This window comes from Podarcis vaucheri (assembly GCF_965113315.1).
Source record: "Podarcis vaucheri genome assembly, chromosome: 3".
In the NCBI taxonomy this organism is placed as follows: Eukaryota; Metazoa; Chordata; class Lepidosauria; order Squamata; family Lacertidae; genus Podarcis; species Podarcis vaucheri.
The window spans coordinates 120,431,654-120,450,975 of NC_138761.1; the positions used below are offsets into that span (position 1 = coordinate 120,431,654).

Consider the following 19,322-nt stretch of genomic DNA (forward strand, 5'->3'; position numbering starts at 1 on the left):
AAGTGCAAGTAGATAAATAGGTACCGCTTTATAGTGGGAAGGTAAACGGCGTTTCCGTGTGCTGTGCTGGTGTCGGCTCGCCAGAGCAGCTTCGTCACGCTGGCCACGTGACCCGGAAGTGTCTCCGGACAGCGCTGCCCCCCGGCCTCTTAAGTGAGATGGGCGCACAACCCTAGAGTCAGACACGACTGGCCCGTACCGGCAGGGGTACCTTTACCTTTACCTTACCCACTAATATAAGACACAGTGTGCCATAGCACAGTAACTTCAACGAGAAATTGTGAATACCAGGTCATCTGGATCATTAAGTGGTCAGATCTAGCTTCTGCTTACAGCCCATACATACAACCCACAGGCCACAATGAGCCAGTGGCCAACTTCTGGTGACACCTCTCCCTTCTGATTCTGTCTCCCACGCCATTCGAAGGCTCCTTCGCTGTTCCCAACATTACGAACTTGTCAGCAGGGAGGCATGGAGCAATCTCAGTGCCGAAGGGAAGGGATCCTTAAATCTCCCATGTACCAAGATTGGGGTGGGAAAACAAGTGGATAGTTTTATTTAGGGGGTACACAAGAGCTAACTGAGGAGGGCAAGAGAGGGAGCTTATGTTCTGCCCACCCAGCCCCCACTGCCAGCACGTGCCTCTTGCTTACCCCCATCCCCTCTGGAGCAAAAAAGTTGTCCACCCTTGGCTTACAGAAACAAATGTACTAAAATAATCAGTTAATAAAGGAAACAATGGCGAAGAAAAGGAGGTATTTCCATCCAGACGAATGGCAGAAATACCTCATTAATGAGGCGCAGCATTTTCAGCATGAAACCGGAAATGGTGGTGAATTGTGAGCTAATCAGAACAAAGAGTGGCAGGTCTCAGGATGCGGTGTAGACTGAGCTGCCTTCTTATGAGACACACCCTGTGTAGCTCGGAGATAAGGAACAGGGCCTAGATGTTCATTGCCTAAGCAAACTGTGACATTTTCAGGTGCAAACCAGCAGCATCTGATAGTGCCTTTCAATTCTGTTGAACATCACAGTGTGTGGAAACACATAAAATATATTCAACACTGTTCTTGGTGGTTTCTTCCTAGCACTGGAAGTGCCTATCAACAGCTACTCTTTAAAACCATTACTGTCACAATGGGTATGTAGAATCAATGCATTCTTGCAATTGTAGGCAACAACAAACTAGGCAGTTCTGCTTGGGTAAAACCTTGCAAAGAATATGCTTTCCTGGAAATCTAAGGATTGGATTTCAGTCTTTTTATCTAACTTTTGTGACTGCAGGGGAAAATCTGAAGAAGTGTGAGCAGCATCTGCTGAGGAGCAAGGATAATTCTGTACTACTTTTCCTGATACCACTCTTCTTTTTGCCCTCTGCTATTCCTGACGGTGACAAAATGATCCAAATTTTTAAAATACTGGCATAAAATTGAGTAATGGTATAAAAGTGGAAGCATGGAAAGAGAATCCTTCCCCCACAAGCAAAAGTATGTTCTATTAGTCAACGTCCCCAGATCACCCCAAAATCATGCCAATTTTTTTTTTAAGTGTCAATCTACTTTTGCTAGAATTAATCTAATTTCTATGCCAGCGGTAGGTGCACAGACGAGAATATTTGTCTCCTTAATCTGTACATGCATTCCTACTATACATTCATCACAACTAACTTAATCAGCAGCTAAGACATAAGTAACTTTCTGTCAATGAATGACCATACACAGAAAAATCTGGGCTTTTTAAGGCTGCAACAGAGGAAGAGACAGGAAACAAGGCCACTCAACCAGCTATGCTGAGAAATCATATCCATTTTGCTCCTCTTCTACAATTGTTTTCTAACAAGCTGGTTGTTATAAGAACTTTGCAGCTTAAAGAGCTGGCACATGAGTTTGCTTGTTTTCCTCTTCATCCCTTTTTTCATGCATGTTAGACTGCAAGCCTGAGAACAGGGACTGTCCTGCTTGTTATTGATCCAAGGTAAACCACACAAGGAATCTTTACAGATGAAGAACAGGTTAACTTCTATATACAGTGGACGCTTGGGTTCCGAACGTGATCCATGCGGAATGCACGTTCGCAAGCCGCAGCGATTGCAACCCGCGTCTGCGCACGTGCAGGTTGCAATTCGGCGCTTCTGCACATGTGCAATTTAGCGCTTCTGCGCATGCGCGACCACCGAAACCCGGAAGGAACCCATTCCGGTACTTCCGGGTTTCAGCGGTCCGTAACCCAAAAAAACGCAACCTGAAGCGTCTGTAACCCGAGGTACAACTGTACATAAATATCCTGTATTGGAGTTTTACTTTGCACAAGAAAACAACCGACATGCGCAAGGTGTTTCCACCATCCAGTACACAAATTACTTAGAAACCACAACTATCCATTTCCAAAAGCACAGCCTCACCAGGCATTTAAAACACTATGATACCAATTTAACAGTCATGGCTTCTCCCAAGGAATTCTGGGAGCTTCCTACACTTGGCACTCCCCCTGAAGGAGCAAGCATGCAATCTGAGGGTGCTACTGGATGCAGCTTTGTAACTGCAGGCCCAGGTAGCCTCAGTGACTAAAAACATATTTTACTAGCTGCACCTGCACGGCGACTATTCCTGGACCAGGAGAGCTTGACCACTGTGGTTCAGGCACCGGCAACTTCAAGACTGGATTACCGCATACTTGCAATACCCTCCCTGAGTGGCTTCTCTTGTGCTTGACCCAGGAACAGCAGTTAGTGCAGGATGCTGTAGCACGATTGCTGACAGGATGAGACCTTGTCAACATATAACACCTCTACTAAGAGACCTGCAGCGGTTGCTGATTTGTATCAATTCATTTTTATTTTCTGCATTTTGGTTCCTGATTTGTTACCACGCAAAGTTCAAGGTGTTACTATTGGTACATAAAGCCCTGAACAGTGTGGAGCTGCCTTACTTGTCTTACTCCCTATGTGCCCATTCAACTTCTTCAATCTGTGGAAGAGGAATTTCTACAGGTGCCACGTAATACACGTTTGCAGTTGTAAGATCAAACTTTTAGTCTGGCAGCAACAAGACTGTGGAACTCCCTGCCTATTGACATATGTCTTTTCAACGCCTGCTTAAAGCATTTTCAAAAGGCAACCCTACCCAGATGCATAGTTTCTGACATGTTGCAATCTCTCCAATTTTAATGCTCTCCACATATTTTTAATAGTTTTCATTAATATTCCTAATACTTATTGTAAACCGCTTAGAGGTGTTATTACAATCAACTGGTACGTAATAAATTGTGTCAATAAAATAAATTAAGTTCCCCTTTTAGGGTTACAATTCCTTACGTTGTATAACAGTCAATGCTTCTTCCCAGGGAACTATAAGAATTGTAGATCTGTGAGGGAAATGCATGTTTCGTTACTACTCTCAGCACCCTCACCAAACCACAGAATTATTTTGGGGAAGCCATGACAGTTAGAGTGGCACAATAGTGCTTTAAACATGTAGTGTGGATGTGGTCGACTTCTCTGTGTAGTTATCAAGATCTTCCACCACTCAAACTAGGAGGCTCCTATTTGTTAAAAGGTTACCCCTTATGATAAGCTAAGTGAAATTGCAGAGTGAAGAAAAACAGGCAGTGTGTCCTCCTAAGAGCTCTATCCAACACAGACAACTTATTGGTTCTCCTTAATTGTACCAGCCAGATTCTATATCTATCTATCTATCTATCTATCTATCTATCTATCTAGGCTGGTCTCTTAGAAGACCAGTCAGCCCAGCCATCCTTTGGTTTCCCTACTTGTTTTCCTCCCAGACTTCCAGTTTCCTTGTCTGCCTGGCTCCTTGCTGCTCCCATGAATGTCCCTTCCAGCCTCTTCCAGATGGGCACCCCAGCTTGAACCTTTGTATACCATATTTGTGGCCCTGCTTCCATTTCTTTCTGAGTCCTCCTGTGAGATCTTCACCGGTGCTCTACCCCAAACCTTTCAGCTCTCTTACTCGAAGCACCCCATGTGTCCATATGTCTATTGCCCTGTGCCAACATCAATTAAAATCACAAATTTCAAAATGCATCTATGTCAAGTCTTTACGTTGCATTTAACCTGGTTACTAAAGGTAAAGGTACCCCTGCCCGTACGGGCCAGTCTTGACAGACTCTAGGGTTGTGCGCCCATCTCACTCAAGAGGCCGGGGGCCAGCGCTGTCCGGAGACACTTCCGGGTCACGTGGCCAGCGTGACATCGCTGCTCTGGCGAACCAGAGCCGCACACGGAAACGTCGTTTACCTTCCCGCTGTAAGCGGTCCCTATTTATCTACTTGCACCCGGGGGTGCTTTCGAACTGCTAGGTTGGCAGGCGCTGGGACCGAACGACGGGAGCGCACCCCGCCGCAGGGATTCGAACCGCCGACCTTTCGATCGGCAAGCCCTAGGCGCTGAGGCTTTTACCCACAGCGCCACCTGCGTCCCATAACCTGGTTAGTAGGGAGGAGCAAAATGAATGGGAGTGTTCTACATTGATTAGTTTCCTTGTAGCACCACTTAATTGCACTGAGGAAATGTTTTAAATGTCATGAGGAGTTTCTGTACTAGAACTCTTCAGTGAAGCTGAGGAGTTGCTTTTCTAAAATTACCTGGATGTGGAATTTAAATGGAGGGTTCACAAAGCATTTAAAATGCTGTTACATCACCAACCAACATTCTTCTCCTAGCCAAGGCCCTTCTATGATGTCTACTCATAAGTAAGTTCCAGTCCACAAAGGTCCCTTCTAATCTCATTGAAAGGTGCAGCCAGTTTTACTGCTTCCTGATGATTCAGATCAGATAAGTAACAAATAGCCTCTGATTTGACCCTTGAAAAGGCCTATATAATTATCTCAATATCAGTTTCTTTTCCCGTGGAGGTGAGGGCAGGTGATTTCCTCTCATTATTTTACCATTAAAATATACCGTAATTAGAGGTTGATCAATAACGCTCCCCACCATGCCAAAGAAGAAATACGGACATCTGGGGATCTGAGAAGCTATTCAAGGGTCAAATCAGAATATATTTGTCAGTAAATCCCCCAGCCCAGAACAGGAGACACCCCCCCAAAAAAAAACCACACACAACAAAAAGCAGATTGTGATCTTGTAAAGAAATGCATAGTAGGGATATCAGATTTGCAGGATTTCTTTAGCATGGCTGGTTAAAGTACAAACATTTAACCTTATTTAAATAATCCACTTTAACAACTGTGCAGTTACCAGCCCTTTGAAGGAAAGCAGCCAAGTGGCACAATGCATTTTCTTCTCTCTCTCCCCACACCCAGCAATACCTGAATGCCCATCTTGACGCTTCTTCCTATTCAGAGAAGCAGTGCTATTGCCACCATGTGCTCAACAAGGGCCTGGGCTCTGGCACTCTGCATCCGTGGGCTGGCAGGAGAGGGAAAAGAGGAAAACCACATGCAGTTGTCACATAACTGCAATGACCGCTACCCGCATAAAAACGGGGGGCGCCCTTTGCGTGGACGCGCGCAGCCCCTGGATCTGGAGCAGCTCCATCAGCATAGGCTTGGCTTCCCCTTCCCTCAGGTGGGATACCTGGAGGTCTCCGCCTACCTCAGTCAGCTGTCCAATCCCACCTGGGGGAAGCGTTGCCAAGGAGACCAGGCCAGGTGGGGGAGGGACACAATATAGGGAGGATCTTACCTGGGAATCCTCACTTGGCTCCAGAGCCAGGAGAGGGAAAAGAGGGAAACCGCATGCAGTTGTCACAGAACTGCATTATATCCCGCTAGAAACAGTGCAGTGGAACTATCCTGGATGGCTCTAAATTGCTGAGCAAGCACATAAAGGTAGCATCACTACAGTAGAAGGTAGCATGTGGGAAATGAGGAACAGTCAGAGGAAATAGAATGGGGAAGGTGGAGGCAGAATCAGGAAATGGTCTGAGGGCACAGGATGCAGCCATCTTACTTAAGCTAAGCAAGTTTGGGTCTGGATGAGAAACAACCCCAGAATCCCATGTATGCCATCTTGAGTTCCGTGATGGAGGAAAGGCAGAACTTAAGTCTACTAAATTATAATATTATTATTATTAATTTATTATTTATACCCCGCCCATCTGGCTGAGTTTCCCCAGCCACTCTGGGCGGCTTCCAATCAAGTGTTAAAAACAATACAGCATTAAATATTAAAAAAACTTCCCAATTGATAAAAAGAATAAAAAAGAAAACAGTTTAAAAATTGCCTCTGAACAATTATTGGATGCTGACATTAGTATTCATTCCAGTTCACAACCTCTTCAGTTTTTGTGTGTGTTTGTGTGTATATAAAATAGTGCTCGCCTTTGCAATTGCATCAGTACTGCATAAATGGCTGAAGAGCTCTGCAAGAACCTACAGGGCAAAACCAGAAAGATGTCATACAGAACAAGATCACCATCAACTGGAATTGATTAGATCATTACCTGAAGGCTGACGCAGTTCATCACCCCACAAACCACTGTTATTTATTTGTTGACCACGTGTTCGAAAACTTTCCTACAACATGTTCAGGAAGGTACACACAAGATTCTCTCGTTTCACCCCCAACACTATCCCTGCAAGACATATCAGGCAGTGATTTGCTCAAGGCCACCCACTTAACTGCTGTAGCACAAGAGGACATATAGAAGTGAACAGCCAGTGTCACAGGAATATTTAGGGTCATCAAGATAAGCAGAAAACACCATTCAAGATTTTCTCTACAATTTAGACTGATAAAAGTTTTAAACCCTCTTCTACAGAAAGCTGGGAGATAATCCGGGAAAGAAATTAGCAGGGGGTAAATTCTAGGGTCTCTTGAACCTATTGAACTACTATGTTGTCCCCATTTAAGGCCCCTGAATTGTGTTGTTGACTTCAGTTCTACCCATTATGACACAGAATGAAAGCTACTATTAGCACTGCAGCTTTTCAAGTTGTGCGGCAGCAGACAGGTGTTAAAATCACATTTGTGTCCTCATTCTAATTAACACCCTCCATCATGATTTCCAGATAAAGAGCAGTTTCCTAAACAAGACCGCAACTAACTTGTCAGCCTTATTCTTCAGCACAACAGCAAATAATACAGAAATATTATTCCTGTATTATTATTATTATTATTATTATTTGAAAACGTTCCTCTATTTTGTAGCTTTAGACTTATTCAATGTTCTGTGGTTTTTACTACATCGATAAAGAGGATGTAAAGTAACTTTGGAAAGCAGTCTAAGAAAATTAAACTCTAGAGATGTACAACTTATATTAAAATGAAGAAACATCACACTGTTTCTTGCTTCTGAAATCAGAAACAAACACTTCTTTGCTTTTCATCTGTTTTTCATATCTAGAAGGAAAGTGGGTATTTAATAACACATTCCTTATTCCAGCCTTGTGCGTAAGCCAGCATTAGCCTTGTAGCCACAGGCAACAAAGAACTGCTTGCAGGGAACTGCAGGGAATTCCACGCAGTAAGAGTAAGAGGGTTGGTGGGAAGACTGGCAGAGCAGTCTATTCCTCCATTGCGCACGCTCACAAGCGTGCACAGAAATCAAACAAGCTGCCAACAGAGGGCTAAGCAATTTCCCAGAACATTCTTACTAAACTCTTCAAACTGACTAAGATTCTGCTGTTAAATCTTAAAACTCCCTACAAGACTACCCCCCTCCTCTTGGCAGTATCTTTGTACTAAATCCTACACTATAAATATCCCACCTCAATGTAATGTGGGTAGACCAAGTTCCCTAAATTTTGGTTGGCCTTGGTTGTGAGTCATTTTGTAGTCACCACCAATGGCAACCACACGAGTAAGAACGTAAGGAGAGCCTGCTGGTCGTGCCAAAGGCCCATCTAAATCCAGAATCCCTAGACTAGGACTATGGAAGCCCAGAATCTGTGTGCAACAGCATTCTTCCCACCTGGGAAATCCCACCAGCTGGAATTCAAATTGTGGTATTCTGCCTCCAATGGTGGAGACAGAACACAGCCATCCTGTCTGGTTTCCACAGACAGTCTTATCCTTGATGTATTTGTGTACAGTAATCCTCTTTTAAAGCTATCCACACGGGCAGCAATCTCTATCTCTAGTGGGAGCAAATTCCATAATTTAAGTACGTGCCTTGTGGGAAAAAAGTACAGTGGTGCCTCGCAAGACGAAAAGAATCCATTCTGTGATTCTCTTCGTCTAGCGGTTTTTTCGTCTTGCGAAGCAAGCCCATTGACGGATTAGAGGATTAGCGCTATTAGCGGCTTTTAGTAGTTTATCTGCTGATCGGATCAGCTGATAAGCGGCTTAGCGGCTTAGAAAAAGGGGGGAGGGGGGAAAAACCAGCAGGAACTCACAAGACATTGTCGTCTTGCGAAGCAAGCCCATAGGAAATTCGTTTTGCGAAGCACCTCCAAAACGGAAAACTCTTTCGTCTAGCGAGTTTTCCGTCTTGCGAGGCATTCATCTTGCGGGGCACCACTGTACTTGTTCTCTCCCACTCTGGAGGCTAGGACCCAAACCAATGGATTCAAGTTACTGTACAAGAAAGGAGATTCTGGCTAAGCATCAGTATAACTTTCTGACAGTAAGAGCTGTTCAATGGTGGAACTGACTCCCACAAGAGGTGGCAGACTCACCTCCCTTGGAGGTTTTTAAGCAGAGGTTGGATGGCCACCTGTCATGTATGATCTAATTGAGATTCCTGTAATGCAGGGGGTTGGACTAGATGACCCCCGGGGTCCCTTTCCAACTCGATGATTCTATACTTTCCTTTGTTCTGAAAGTTCCAACATTCAACTTCACCAGATGTCCCCAAGTTCTAGTGTTATGAGACAGGGAGAACAATTTTTCTCTGTCCAGCTCCTCCACAATTTTATACACCTCTCTTAGGTTTCTTTGCCTTTTCTGTAAACATTAAAGCCCCAAATGTTGTTAAAACTTTCCTCTTAGCAGAGCTCCTTCATTCCCTTGTTCATTTTGGTTGCCCTTTCCAGAACCTCCTCTTTCCAAAGCCTTCTAGATGCAGAGATGGAAAAAGCAGGGTGCCCTATGCCCTCCTCTTTCTAAATTAATTTGTCATCTTCCATCAGTTTCTCCAAGAGCAGCATGTGCACAGCACATCTCCATGCAAGTTAAAGGAGTACAAGGCATCTGCCTTCAGTCAATATCTTGCTTGCAAGTTGGGGGGGGGGGAGGCCTGATCCAGCAAAGGAGGCAGCCTTTCCCACAACCTGGGGTATGACTTGTGTGATACATCTTCTACTGCTGTATAGTTTATTTCGAATGTGACTATGCAATGAGCACTTAGCAAAACGTGTTCACATGACATCTGCATATCCTGTTATGCAACTGCTCTATCTGCATCTTAATAAACCATAGAGGAAGGTGTGGTGGAGCTGTACCACTCACCTGACCTCCCTCTAGCTGAGTTGCTGCTATATACTGGGACAGAGTGCAGGAGAGGCAAAATAAATAAAGTGGTGAGGTCAGTGTGGTGCAGCCACACTGACACACCTGGGGGTGAGCAGCACATCCCCACCACAACTTCTGCTAATGTTAATAGCACAGGTGTACTGTGCAATTGTAAAGGGACGCGGGTGGCTCTGTGGGTTAAACCACAGAGCCTAGGACTTGCTGATCAGAAGGTCGGCGGTTCGAATCCCGTTGCTCAGTCCCAACTCCTGCCAACCTAGCAGTTCGAAAGCATGTCAAAGTGCAAGTAGATAAATAGGTACCACTCCAGCGGGAAGGTAAACGGTGTTTCCGTGCGCTGCTCTGGTTTGCCAGAAGCGGCTTAGTAATGCTGGCCACATGACCCGGAAGCTGTACGCCGGCTCCCTTGGCCAATAAAGCGAGATGAGCGCCGCAACCCCAGAGTCGGCCACGACTGGACCTAACGGTCAGGGGTCCCTTTACCTTACTGTGCAATTGTATTTCACTAGTACAGATGAAGTAGATATCAGTTATTCAAACCCTAATTAGAAACCCGCTATCAATCTCATCCCCTCTCAGCAGCCTGAAATGCAGGGACCACTAACGGACTACAATTCAAGGTTCTTGTAAACTACTCACTCCCTCAAAAACCTCCTCCCACTAGCCAAGCCTGCAATATGGAGATAACAATGAACTATGCCAAACCTACAACACTGACAGTATCTCTAAGCCTCACCCTCATCTTCAGTATAGGAATAACAATACTGGGCAGCTTACTTTTCTGTTCCTGGTACAAGACGCGTTTGCACAGCAATTTTTAAAGAAGAAACAACAACAACAACAAATGTTTTCCCATACAAGAAGACAGTTTGAAGGAGTATAAATGTATTGCTTTGATTCTACTTTGGGGTGGGGAAAACAATGCTGCCAAATCACTGCCAAGTCCTTGTTTCCTGTGAGCAGCTGTCACTTCTTCCACTCTAATGAGAGATATAGGCAAAGCGTCAAAAAGCAACCAGGAAACCCAGTTTGCAGACAAAGGAATTATCAGCAGAGCACTTTCTTATGTATATGCCTCTGGCATGTGCAGAAAAACATGCAGATGAGAAAAGGGATTCATTGCTCACTTCACACTGGGATTTAAAGACACTTGGAATCAATGGAAGATCCTCAGCACTTTGAGGTGTCTCCAAAGCCTGATGTGAAGCGAGAGACTGACTCCTCCCTTCCTGCAAGCTCTCCATAAAACCTATTAAATAAATAAAAATAGTTTGTCAGAATACTCGCAGGACAAGAAGGGTCTGTGTCTCCTGCCCAGCATAAAGTGAGAGATTCTTCCGTCTTTTAAAGTTATTTGCTGGGGGGGGGGGGAGAGAGAGAGACACAGAGAACGGAAGAGGACTCTCACTTTGTGTTGGGCAACCAGAGACAGCTGGCCCAGTTAAGATTTATGGCTAGCACCTGCCAAACACATTTATGGGCTCCCAAAACAGCATTGCTGCCAGGCTGGCAGCAACCATATTGCCATTAAAAATCATAATAACCAGGGCGGTGTGTGTTCTAGCAATGGGACCCTTTTCTTTTCAAATAGTGGTTATGAAAAAGGGTAGCTTTTCCTGATGTTTAGCCCCTTTCAAAAAAATAATAGAGAAATGCCAGTGTGCTTAAGAGTCACCAAAGAAGAGAACTCGGCCTCTAATGTTGTGGGGAGGGGAGGATCATACTGTCCACTAAACACTGAGAAAATGGAAATTTTTGGGCAACAGAATCAATTCCTTAAGGGTGATGTCAGGAGCCCTCATTACTGGAGAGTAACAAATTGTATTGCACAACCTCCCTTCCATTTAGAGGGGGGAAAATAAGAAATACCTAAAACTAATATTCAGGTATTGATATTCCGGTTTTGGCAACCAGTTATAATCCTGCCTCATTTTTCCATCCAGAGAAACAAGTAAAACTAGATTACTAGGATTTACTTAACCAGAATTCACATAAATGCCACTAGGAATGGAGAATTGTTTTTGACTAATGGTAAAAGACATAATAAATTTAAAAAATTGTCCAGTAGCACCTTAGAGACCAACTAAGTTAGTTCTGGGTATAAGCGTTCGTGTTCATGCACACTTCTTCAGATACACAAGCACAGAGGATTGCTAAGACTAGATTTAGTAAGTAAAATCACCAAAAGTACTATGCAGATTTCAATCACTGTACTTCCTGACAAGATTCAACTGGTGCAGATAACTCACAAACAGTATGACAGTTTAAGCAGACAGTTCTCATTGGGATGTGTTAGTTTTTGGGCTCTGGCCCACAAAAGCTTATCCCATCTACAGTGGTACCTCGGGTTACATATGCTTCAGTTTACAGACGCTTCAGGTTACAGACTCCGCTAACCCAGAAATAGTACCTCGGGTTAAGAACTTTGCTTCAGGATGAGAACAGAAATCGTGCTATGGCGGCGCAGCGGCAGCAGGAGGCCCATTAGCTAAAGTGGTGCTTCAGGTTAAGAACAGTTTCAGGTTAAGAACAGACCTTCGGAACGAAGTACTTAACCCGAGGTACCACTGTATTAACTTTTAAAGATGCCACAAAATATACTGTATAACCAAATGTGTTTTAGCATCCCTTTCTCCACCTCCCTTTACAACTGCAGAACTTAACAAAAAAGTACAGTGCTACCTCAGGTTAAGTACTTAATTCGTTCCGGAAGTCCGTTCTTAACCTGAAACTGTTCTTAACCTGAAGCACCACTTTAGCTAATGGGGCCTCCTGCTGCTGCTGCGCAGCTGGAGCAAGATTTCTGTTCTTAACCTGAAGCACTATTTCTGGGTTAGCGGAGTCTGTAACCTGAAGCGTATGTAACCTGAAGCATATGTAACCCGAGGTACCACTGTATAGAAAATCTTCTTAAAATAATTGTGGGGAGCTGCTTAACAGAAATCTAAAACCAATGCAATTTAAAATGTTAACTTCCGGGGGGGGGGTGTTACATTAAGTTAAGGGTTGGTGCTAGCTTAAAGGCATATAAGGCAGATGGTATGGGGGGCACCTGCCATCAATAGAAGAATAACCGAGGCAAGTTCAACTGATGACACCACAGGTGATACAATAAAACTGCAAGCAAGTGATGGAAGCGATAGGGCAGTGCTCTCATTAGAAAAGCAATCCAGTACATGACTAATCAAAAATCATAAAAGGGGCAAATTCTACTCTGACTTATTAAGGAATGCAACCATCTCAATGACTACTCCAGGTCAAATATGAGACAATATTACAAAGGACATCTACTTTGCTGAAAGCGTATCAGTGTAGGAAGAAATTTAAAGATTATCTAGCTAAATATTGTAATATAAGATAATTAGAAGGTAGTTGAAAGTATCAAATAGGCCTAGGATTAGAAGAAGAATGTTGTATATTAATATGGATTTAAGCCAATAAGAAAAGAGATGAAGATAGTAAATTGAAGGAGTTAATTTTATTAGCAAGATGATCTTAGAGAACTGTTACAAAGGAGTCACAATGAAATTCAGTTAGAGGGGATTTGAGGAAGTCAGATAACAATGAAAGTTAATTTGGATTTTGGAAGTAATAAGTGCTTTTATTTTTATTTCTTTTTTCTTTTGGTATTGTAATGTGTTTTGTTTTGTGTCTTATATATTTGTTATAAATGTGGAAAATCAATTTAAAAAATTGGGAAAAAGCACCTATCAGTGGAGAAAACAATTGCTGTTTATGATCATGCAAACACGTGCACTGTATCTTAGAGGTTAGCATCAAGCACAGCTCCTGTGAACTAAGTTAGGAGGTTCATTATGCTTGTAAGCAATAGAAAAACTACAAAGTATTTTTGTATCCGTCTAGTAAAGTTGCATAGCTTCCTAAGACTCCCACTTTTCATTAAAATAAACAGGCATTTAAAGCTCCTAGAGAGAAGCCGCAAATCTTTCTTTTATTTTGAATGCATCATTATTTCTAAGTCTGTATACTACAACAATTTGACAAAGGCAGGTTTCACATCAAGGATGAAAATGGCAGAATGCAAATTGTGTAGAATCAGCCAAAGTCTAGCTTTAGTTTGGCATCAATAAAGTGTGTGGCCATTACTTGTGCCTAATTAGACGCAGTCTACCAGCACAGGAAGCACTGACTTATGTAGCAATCAGCAGCAAATGCCTTGCTTAGCTTTACCATATGATAGTATTTACCTGGGTAAACACCTACATTTTATCCTAAGCCAGTAAAAACTATTTTTTCCACAAGGGAAAATTCATATGTACCAACCTGGCTATCAAATACTTGCAGCATTGTTATGTAAGGTAAATAACAGATGAATACATTAAATTCAGGGCTCTGCACATAAAAAAATTAAACCGCAGAAGTGTTGATATATGTAGCTTAATATTGATCACTGAATATCCGCTTGTGAACTCTCTCAAAGCTTCCCTATTCCCTCTTACTGAAACAGAAAATCTTCGGCAGGATTTATTGTATTTCTAAGTACTGTTGCTGGAGTTGCAGTCCAAGCAGCAGCTCAACAGAAAAAGATGTACATCATACGCAGTTAGCTTATCTGAAAATGGAAACTTGATTTCTAAAACTTAGCTAACACACGGCTAAACAGTCATGGCATTAACTCAGCCAATAATTGATTTCATATGTGGGGTACCAAGTGAAAAGCACTTCATTAGCAACTAGGGTTTTCGTTTTTTTCCTCTGAAAGAGTGGGGGAGGGGGTGGAAAGGCCAATACTTCATTTCCCTCTTCCAAATGAAATGCTACCAAATCTCATTGCCCCAAATGCAGCTTACTCACATTCCTCCTTTCCTTCTGGGGTTGGAAAGTGAAAGGATCACACAACACAATCAAAGAGCTGATTAGCACAGAGATTGCCAATTACTTATCCTTAGCATATTGGGTCAGTTATATGCCTCCTTTTTTATTTACAGTTATCTGACATCTATTGCCAATCTCCAGTAATTTTGCTTAGTGTATTAATTTAGATTGTCCTATTTGGCAATAAATAAATGCCAGAGAAAACCACTTAGCTACCTGTGCTCTGTTCAAAAATGTCTCCCCTAAGAAACCCCTTAATAGATCCCTCACTAGCCAATGAGCATTTCAGGGTCCAACAGATGTTATCCAGCCACAAAATAAATCAGCAACTTCCTCTGTAAGGAAGATTAAAAGGTTAAGTATCCCAACGTGTTTTACTTTATACCAGGGGATATCTACACAGAGATACGTTATTAGTAAATGAGTGTGTGGCAACTGTTTCCTTAGTAAAGTAAGTTTAGACTTTTTCAGACAGAAATTGTCCTATTCATTTATACTACTGTGTAGTCTCTCAAAGCAAGCTGTGCAGAAATTAACATGCATTTCCTGGCAATGGCTACCATCAGAACAGATTTCAGGAAAGCAGCATACAGTGGTACCTCTGGTTACGTACTTAATTTGTTCTGGAGGTCCTGAAACTGTTCTTAACCTGAAGCACCACTTTAGCTAATGGGGCCTCCCGCTGCTGCCGTGCGATTTCTGTTCTCATCCTGAAGCAAAGTTCTTAACCCAAGGTACTATTTCTGGGTTAGCAGAGTCTGTAACCTGAAGTGTATGTAACCCGAGGTACCACTGTATACATCTGTCTTGGTGAGACCAACTTAATAATGTGGGTGTGGAGAGTGTTTATACATAAACTTAGCAGTGCTTAGTTTATCTCTTGGTTGCTGTTAATATTGTTTTATATATTATAAAGGCCGTATTGATTTGTTAATCATGTGCTATGACTTTTGCTTTAATTCTGATGTTTAGCTTTAGTTTTGTTAACAGCTTTTTATAGATTGCGATTGTTTTACTGACGATTTGTTAATTATTCTATTTGATTTGTGCTGTATTTGTGATGTTCTATCATGTTGTTGTTGTTGTTGTTTGGAAGCTGCTTTGGTGTTCATTTGAATGAAAAGCAGCACAGAGTTATAATAAACCAATCAGAGGCAGGGTACTAACCTCGAATTTGTTCACACAACTAGACCCATCACACATTCAATCTGCTATCTATGGCTTTAGCCCAACAGAGCAACCAGCTATCTCCTCCTGAGCTGCCCCAGAGCCTCCCCAAACTCTACCCTAAGTAGGATCGAATCACCGTCACTTTTAAGGGCCTCTCAAATCTGCCAGAGGAAATGACACAGCTCGAACTGGCAGCCAGCTGTGCGCCGAGTTACACATCCAGCTCGACCAACTTTGACAAAGGCAGGAAGGCAGAAAACTATCTGGGGACCGGCCGTCTACTCGGATACACCGAGCGCTTAGCCTTCTCCCACGTCCCAGAGCCAGGGGGTGGGTGGCGGGTTCAGAAGAGAGGTCGAAAACACGGGCAACCCAAACCCCCTCGGCCTGGGCATGCCCTAAAGCGTCGGGATGCAAGTGGCGCAGAGGGAAAAGGCGACGCAGGCGGACCAGCCGGCAATTCCTACCCCCACCCCCTGCTTCCGCGGGTCTGCTGGGGTGGCGAGGAAAAGGGGAGGCAAAAACCCTGCAGCAATACCTTCACCCTCCCCTTTGCTGCCCTATCAACGCGGGCCGTCGAGGAGGGAGGCAGAGCTTGCACAGCCCGGCCACTTTCCCTTGCTTGCACGCCAAAGCAAACTTTGCAAACTTTTTTTTGCAAAAAAAATAAATGCAATCGCCCCGTTCTTCCCCCCGCGCGCCTGCTGACCTTCCACCCGGCGGAGCTGTTGCTGTCGCCCTTGTCCTTGAAGTAGGGCACGTTCTTGACCATCCACTCGTAGATCTGGGACAGCGTGAGCCGCTTCTCCGGGGCGCTCTCGATGGCCTTGGTGATGAGGTCCGCGTAGGACAAGTTGCCCCAGGCGTTGCGCCGGGACGAGCTGCTCTTGCGGGGCCCCGACGCCGAGGCCAAGGCCGGGCCGGACGGCGGGTGCTGCTGCGGGTGCTGCTGCTGCTGCGGGTGCTGGAGGCACGGGAAGTCCCCGCAGAGGCAGCCTCCCGGGGTGCCCGCCGCCTCGAAGCCCTCTCCGCCGCCAGCCTCCAGCAGGCTGAGCAGGTCTCCCCCGGGCGAGGCGCACAGGGCCGCGGCCACCCTCCCGCAGCGGGGCGGAGAAGCGGCCCTGGCCGGGGTGGGAGCCGGGGTCTGGCCCGGGCTGGGCGGCGCGAGCTCCGGACGGGGCAGCGGCCAAGTGCAGGAGCGCGGGCGAGGCAGCGGCTGGAAGTCGGGGTCCGTCTCCACGGGCTGAGGAGCCTCGGCCATGGCGGGAAACGAAGGAGGCGACGACGGCGGAGAAGGAGGTGAGGCGGCAGCAGCGGCGGCGTCTCCCCTCGCTCGGCCTCCTGTTGCGCCTCCGCGGAAAATGAAGCTCCCTCAGAAGCCGCGCTCGCCTCTCACTAGCGGGCCGGCGCTGACACAACAAGCGCCCTCGCTCCCGGGGCCGCCCCTTTTGCCCCCAGGCGAGGGACGCGGCCTCCAGGGCGGCCCGAAACGCCCCTGGAGGCGCTGCTCTGAGGCGGAGCCTGAGGGAGGGAGGCCGGGCGGGCCAGCGCAGCGCTTTCCCGCTCCCGGGAGGGGAAGCGCCCGTCGGTTTTGCTGAGGGGAAGGGCGGAGAGAGGCGCCCGCCACGGCCGGGGAACCGAAGAGGGCAAGGCCCGCCTGCTTGCTTGCTTGCTTCCCCGGCTCCGTCGCGCGTTGCCTTCCTACCCCTCGAGGAAGCGGGGTGGGGGGAGAGTACACGTGTGTGCGCTAACGTCGGAAGCGTGTGAGTGAGTGAGAGGCGGTGGGGTTAGGATGTGGTTGCTGCGGCCGTGGAAGCGAGCGAGATTTCGGCAGGCAGGATGCGAGAGGGCGGAGGGCGCAGCGGAATCCCGGGGCAGGGCACGCTGAGCGGGGAAGAAGGGGCGCTAGGGTGGGGTCCCCGGCTTCAGTTATCTATGGTTTATACTTGTGTTTACCCACGTCTGACTTCTTTTTTTTTCAATTTTTTTTATTGGTTTTCACAAAATTATAAACAAACAAACACATAAAACAAACAAACATAAATCATAACCTTATTAAAATTACACTTATTAACATTGTTAAGTGACTTCCTCGCTTCCCCTTGGTTGAATTTCATAATAGAGTTGGAAGAGACCACAAGGGCCATCGAGTCCAACCCCCCCTGCCAAGCAGGAAACACCATCAGAGCACTCCTGACATATGGCTGTCAAGCCTCTGCTTAAAGACCTCCAAAGTAGGAGACTCCACCACACTCCTTGGCAGCAAATTCCACTGTCGAACAGCTCTTACTGTCAGGAAGTTCTTCCTAATGTTTAGGTGGAATCTTCTTTCTTGTAGTTTGGATCCATTGCTCCGTGTCCGCTTCTCTGGAGCAGCAGAAAACAACCTTTCTCCCTCCTCTATGTGACATCCTTTTATATATTTGAACATGGCTATCATATCACCCCTTAACCTCCTCTTCTCCAGGCTAAACATGCCCAGCTCCCTTAGCCATTCCTCATTTCAATGCATATCCTTTTAACGGTTTTCCAAATCACAGTTCTTATAAAATTTAACTTGAATATTAACATCCTTAGATCTTAAACATATTAATTCATCACTTAACTTATATAAAATCCTAAGCCAATTAAGTATCTGCAAGCTGTTTTCAGTTAATTTAACTTAACATATTTAACTAAATAATCATTAAATTTAGTCCATCCTTCCTGATACTACTACTCCTTACCCACGTCTGACTTTTATACCACCCATCTTCATAGCTCCTTGGGTAGTTTACAGATGGTATAAATAAATCTTACTTTACTTTACTTATTTATTGCATTTATATTCCACCTTTCCATCCAAGGAGTTCAAGGTGGTGTGCATAATTTACCAAACCCCCCCCATTTAATCCTAACAACAACCCTATTAGGTAGGAACGATGGAGAGGCCATGAACAGCCCTTTGTCACCTAGTGAGCATGGCCAAGTAGGGATTGGACGCTAACCATTATACCACACTGCTCTTGACCAGTGCTGTTTTTCTAGAGAAAGAGGTGCCAGAATTCACCGTGAACACCTCTCTCGTTCTCTTAGAATGGCAGTGGCGCCCACCTGAGAGGTGCCAGAACTACATTCTGGTGCGTTCCAGCTGTGGGAAAAAGCCTTGCTCTGGACATACAGTGAAATAAAACTGCTGGCACATTTGCAAAGCTAAGCAAGGTCCAGTTTGGTTTCAAATTGGATGAGGGAATGTGTGTTGAGATTCCTGCAATGCAGGGGGTTGGCTTAGAGGACCCTCATTTTCCCTCCCAACTCTATGATTCTATTATTCTAAAACATTATTACAAATTAACAGTGCAACCAACACAACCAATGCAAACGAACTAAAAGCACACTAAAAACATGTAACTAAAAATAAAAAGGGGGAATTTTTTTTAAAAGCTCTTTAACTAGGGCCCCAAAGTCTGCAATCTGAGTGCTATACAACCCTCTCTGGGGAGGGCTTTTCACAGCTGAGGTGCCACCACTGAAAAGGCCCTGTTCCCTAGTAACCACCTGCCTCACCTCATTTGGTGAGTGACCACATTTTCCACTCGCTGAAGTTTCCTGACCGTCTTCACAACCTCCCTGAGCGCACATTACAATAGTATCAGAGGTCAAGGTGAGAATGACAGCAGGAAGATTGCTATCTTCCAGCAGTGGATGTAACTGGCTCACAGTAACCCTGTGTGACAGGTTAGGCTGAGAGAGTAATAGACAACTGGCCTAGTGAGCTTCTTGGCTGTGTAAAGATTTCAACTATATTTTCTTCCCCTTGCTTCATTTTTAAAAAGAATTATGAGTGTTCCACCATATGAATGTAAGGCTATGCACACTTAGCAGGATGAAAGAACCATAGAACTCAGGTTAACAGTGCAGCAGGTTGTGTTGCCATTGTGT

General features: G+C 45.0%; 1 protein-coding gene and 1 long non-coding RNA gene across 2 annotated transcripts in view; both read right to left on the reverse strand.

The window, feature by feature from the left end:
- FOXO1 (forkhead box O1) overlaps positions 1-16,914 on the reverse strand; it is a 47,070-nt gene extending 30,156 nt beyond the window's left edge. The window contains exon 1 of the mRNA XM_082216383.1: positions 16,111-16,914. Within this exon, the coding sequence (XP_082072509.1) occupies positions 16,111-16,662 (552 nt within the window). The 5' untranslated portion in view covers positions 16,663-16,914. The remainder of the gene's footprint in view (positions 1-16,110) is intronic.
- Positions 1-19,322, reverse strand: part of LOC309528875 — a 64,177-nt gene that overhangs the window by 25,581 nt on the left and 19,274 nt on the right. The gene's annotated exons all lie outside the window — the stretch shown is intronic.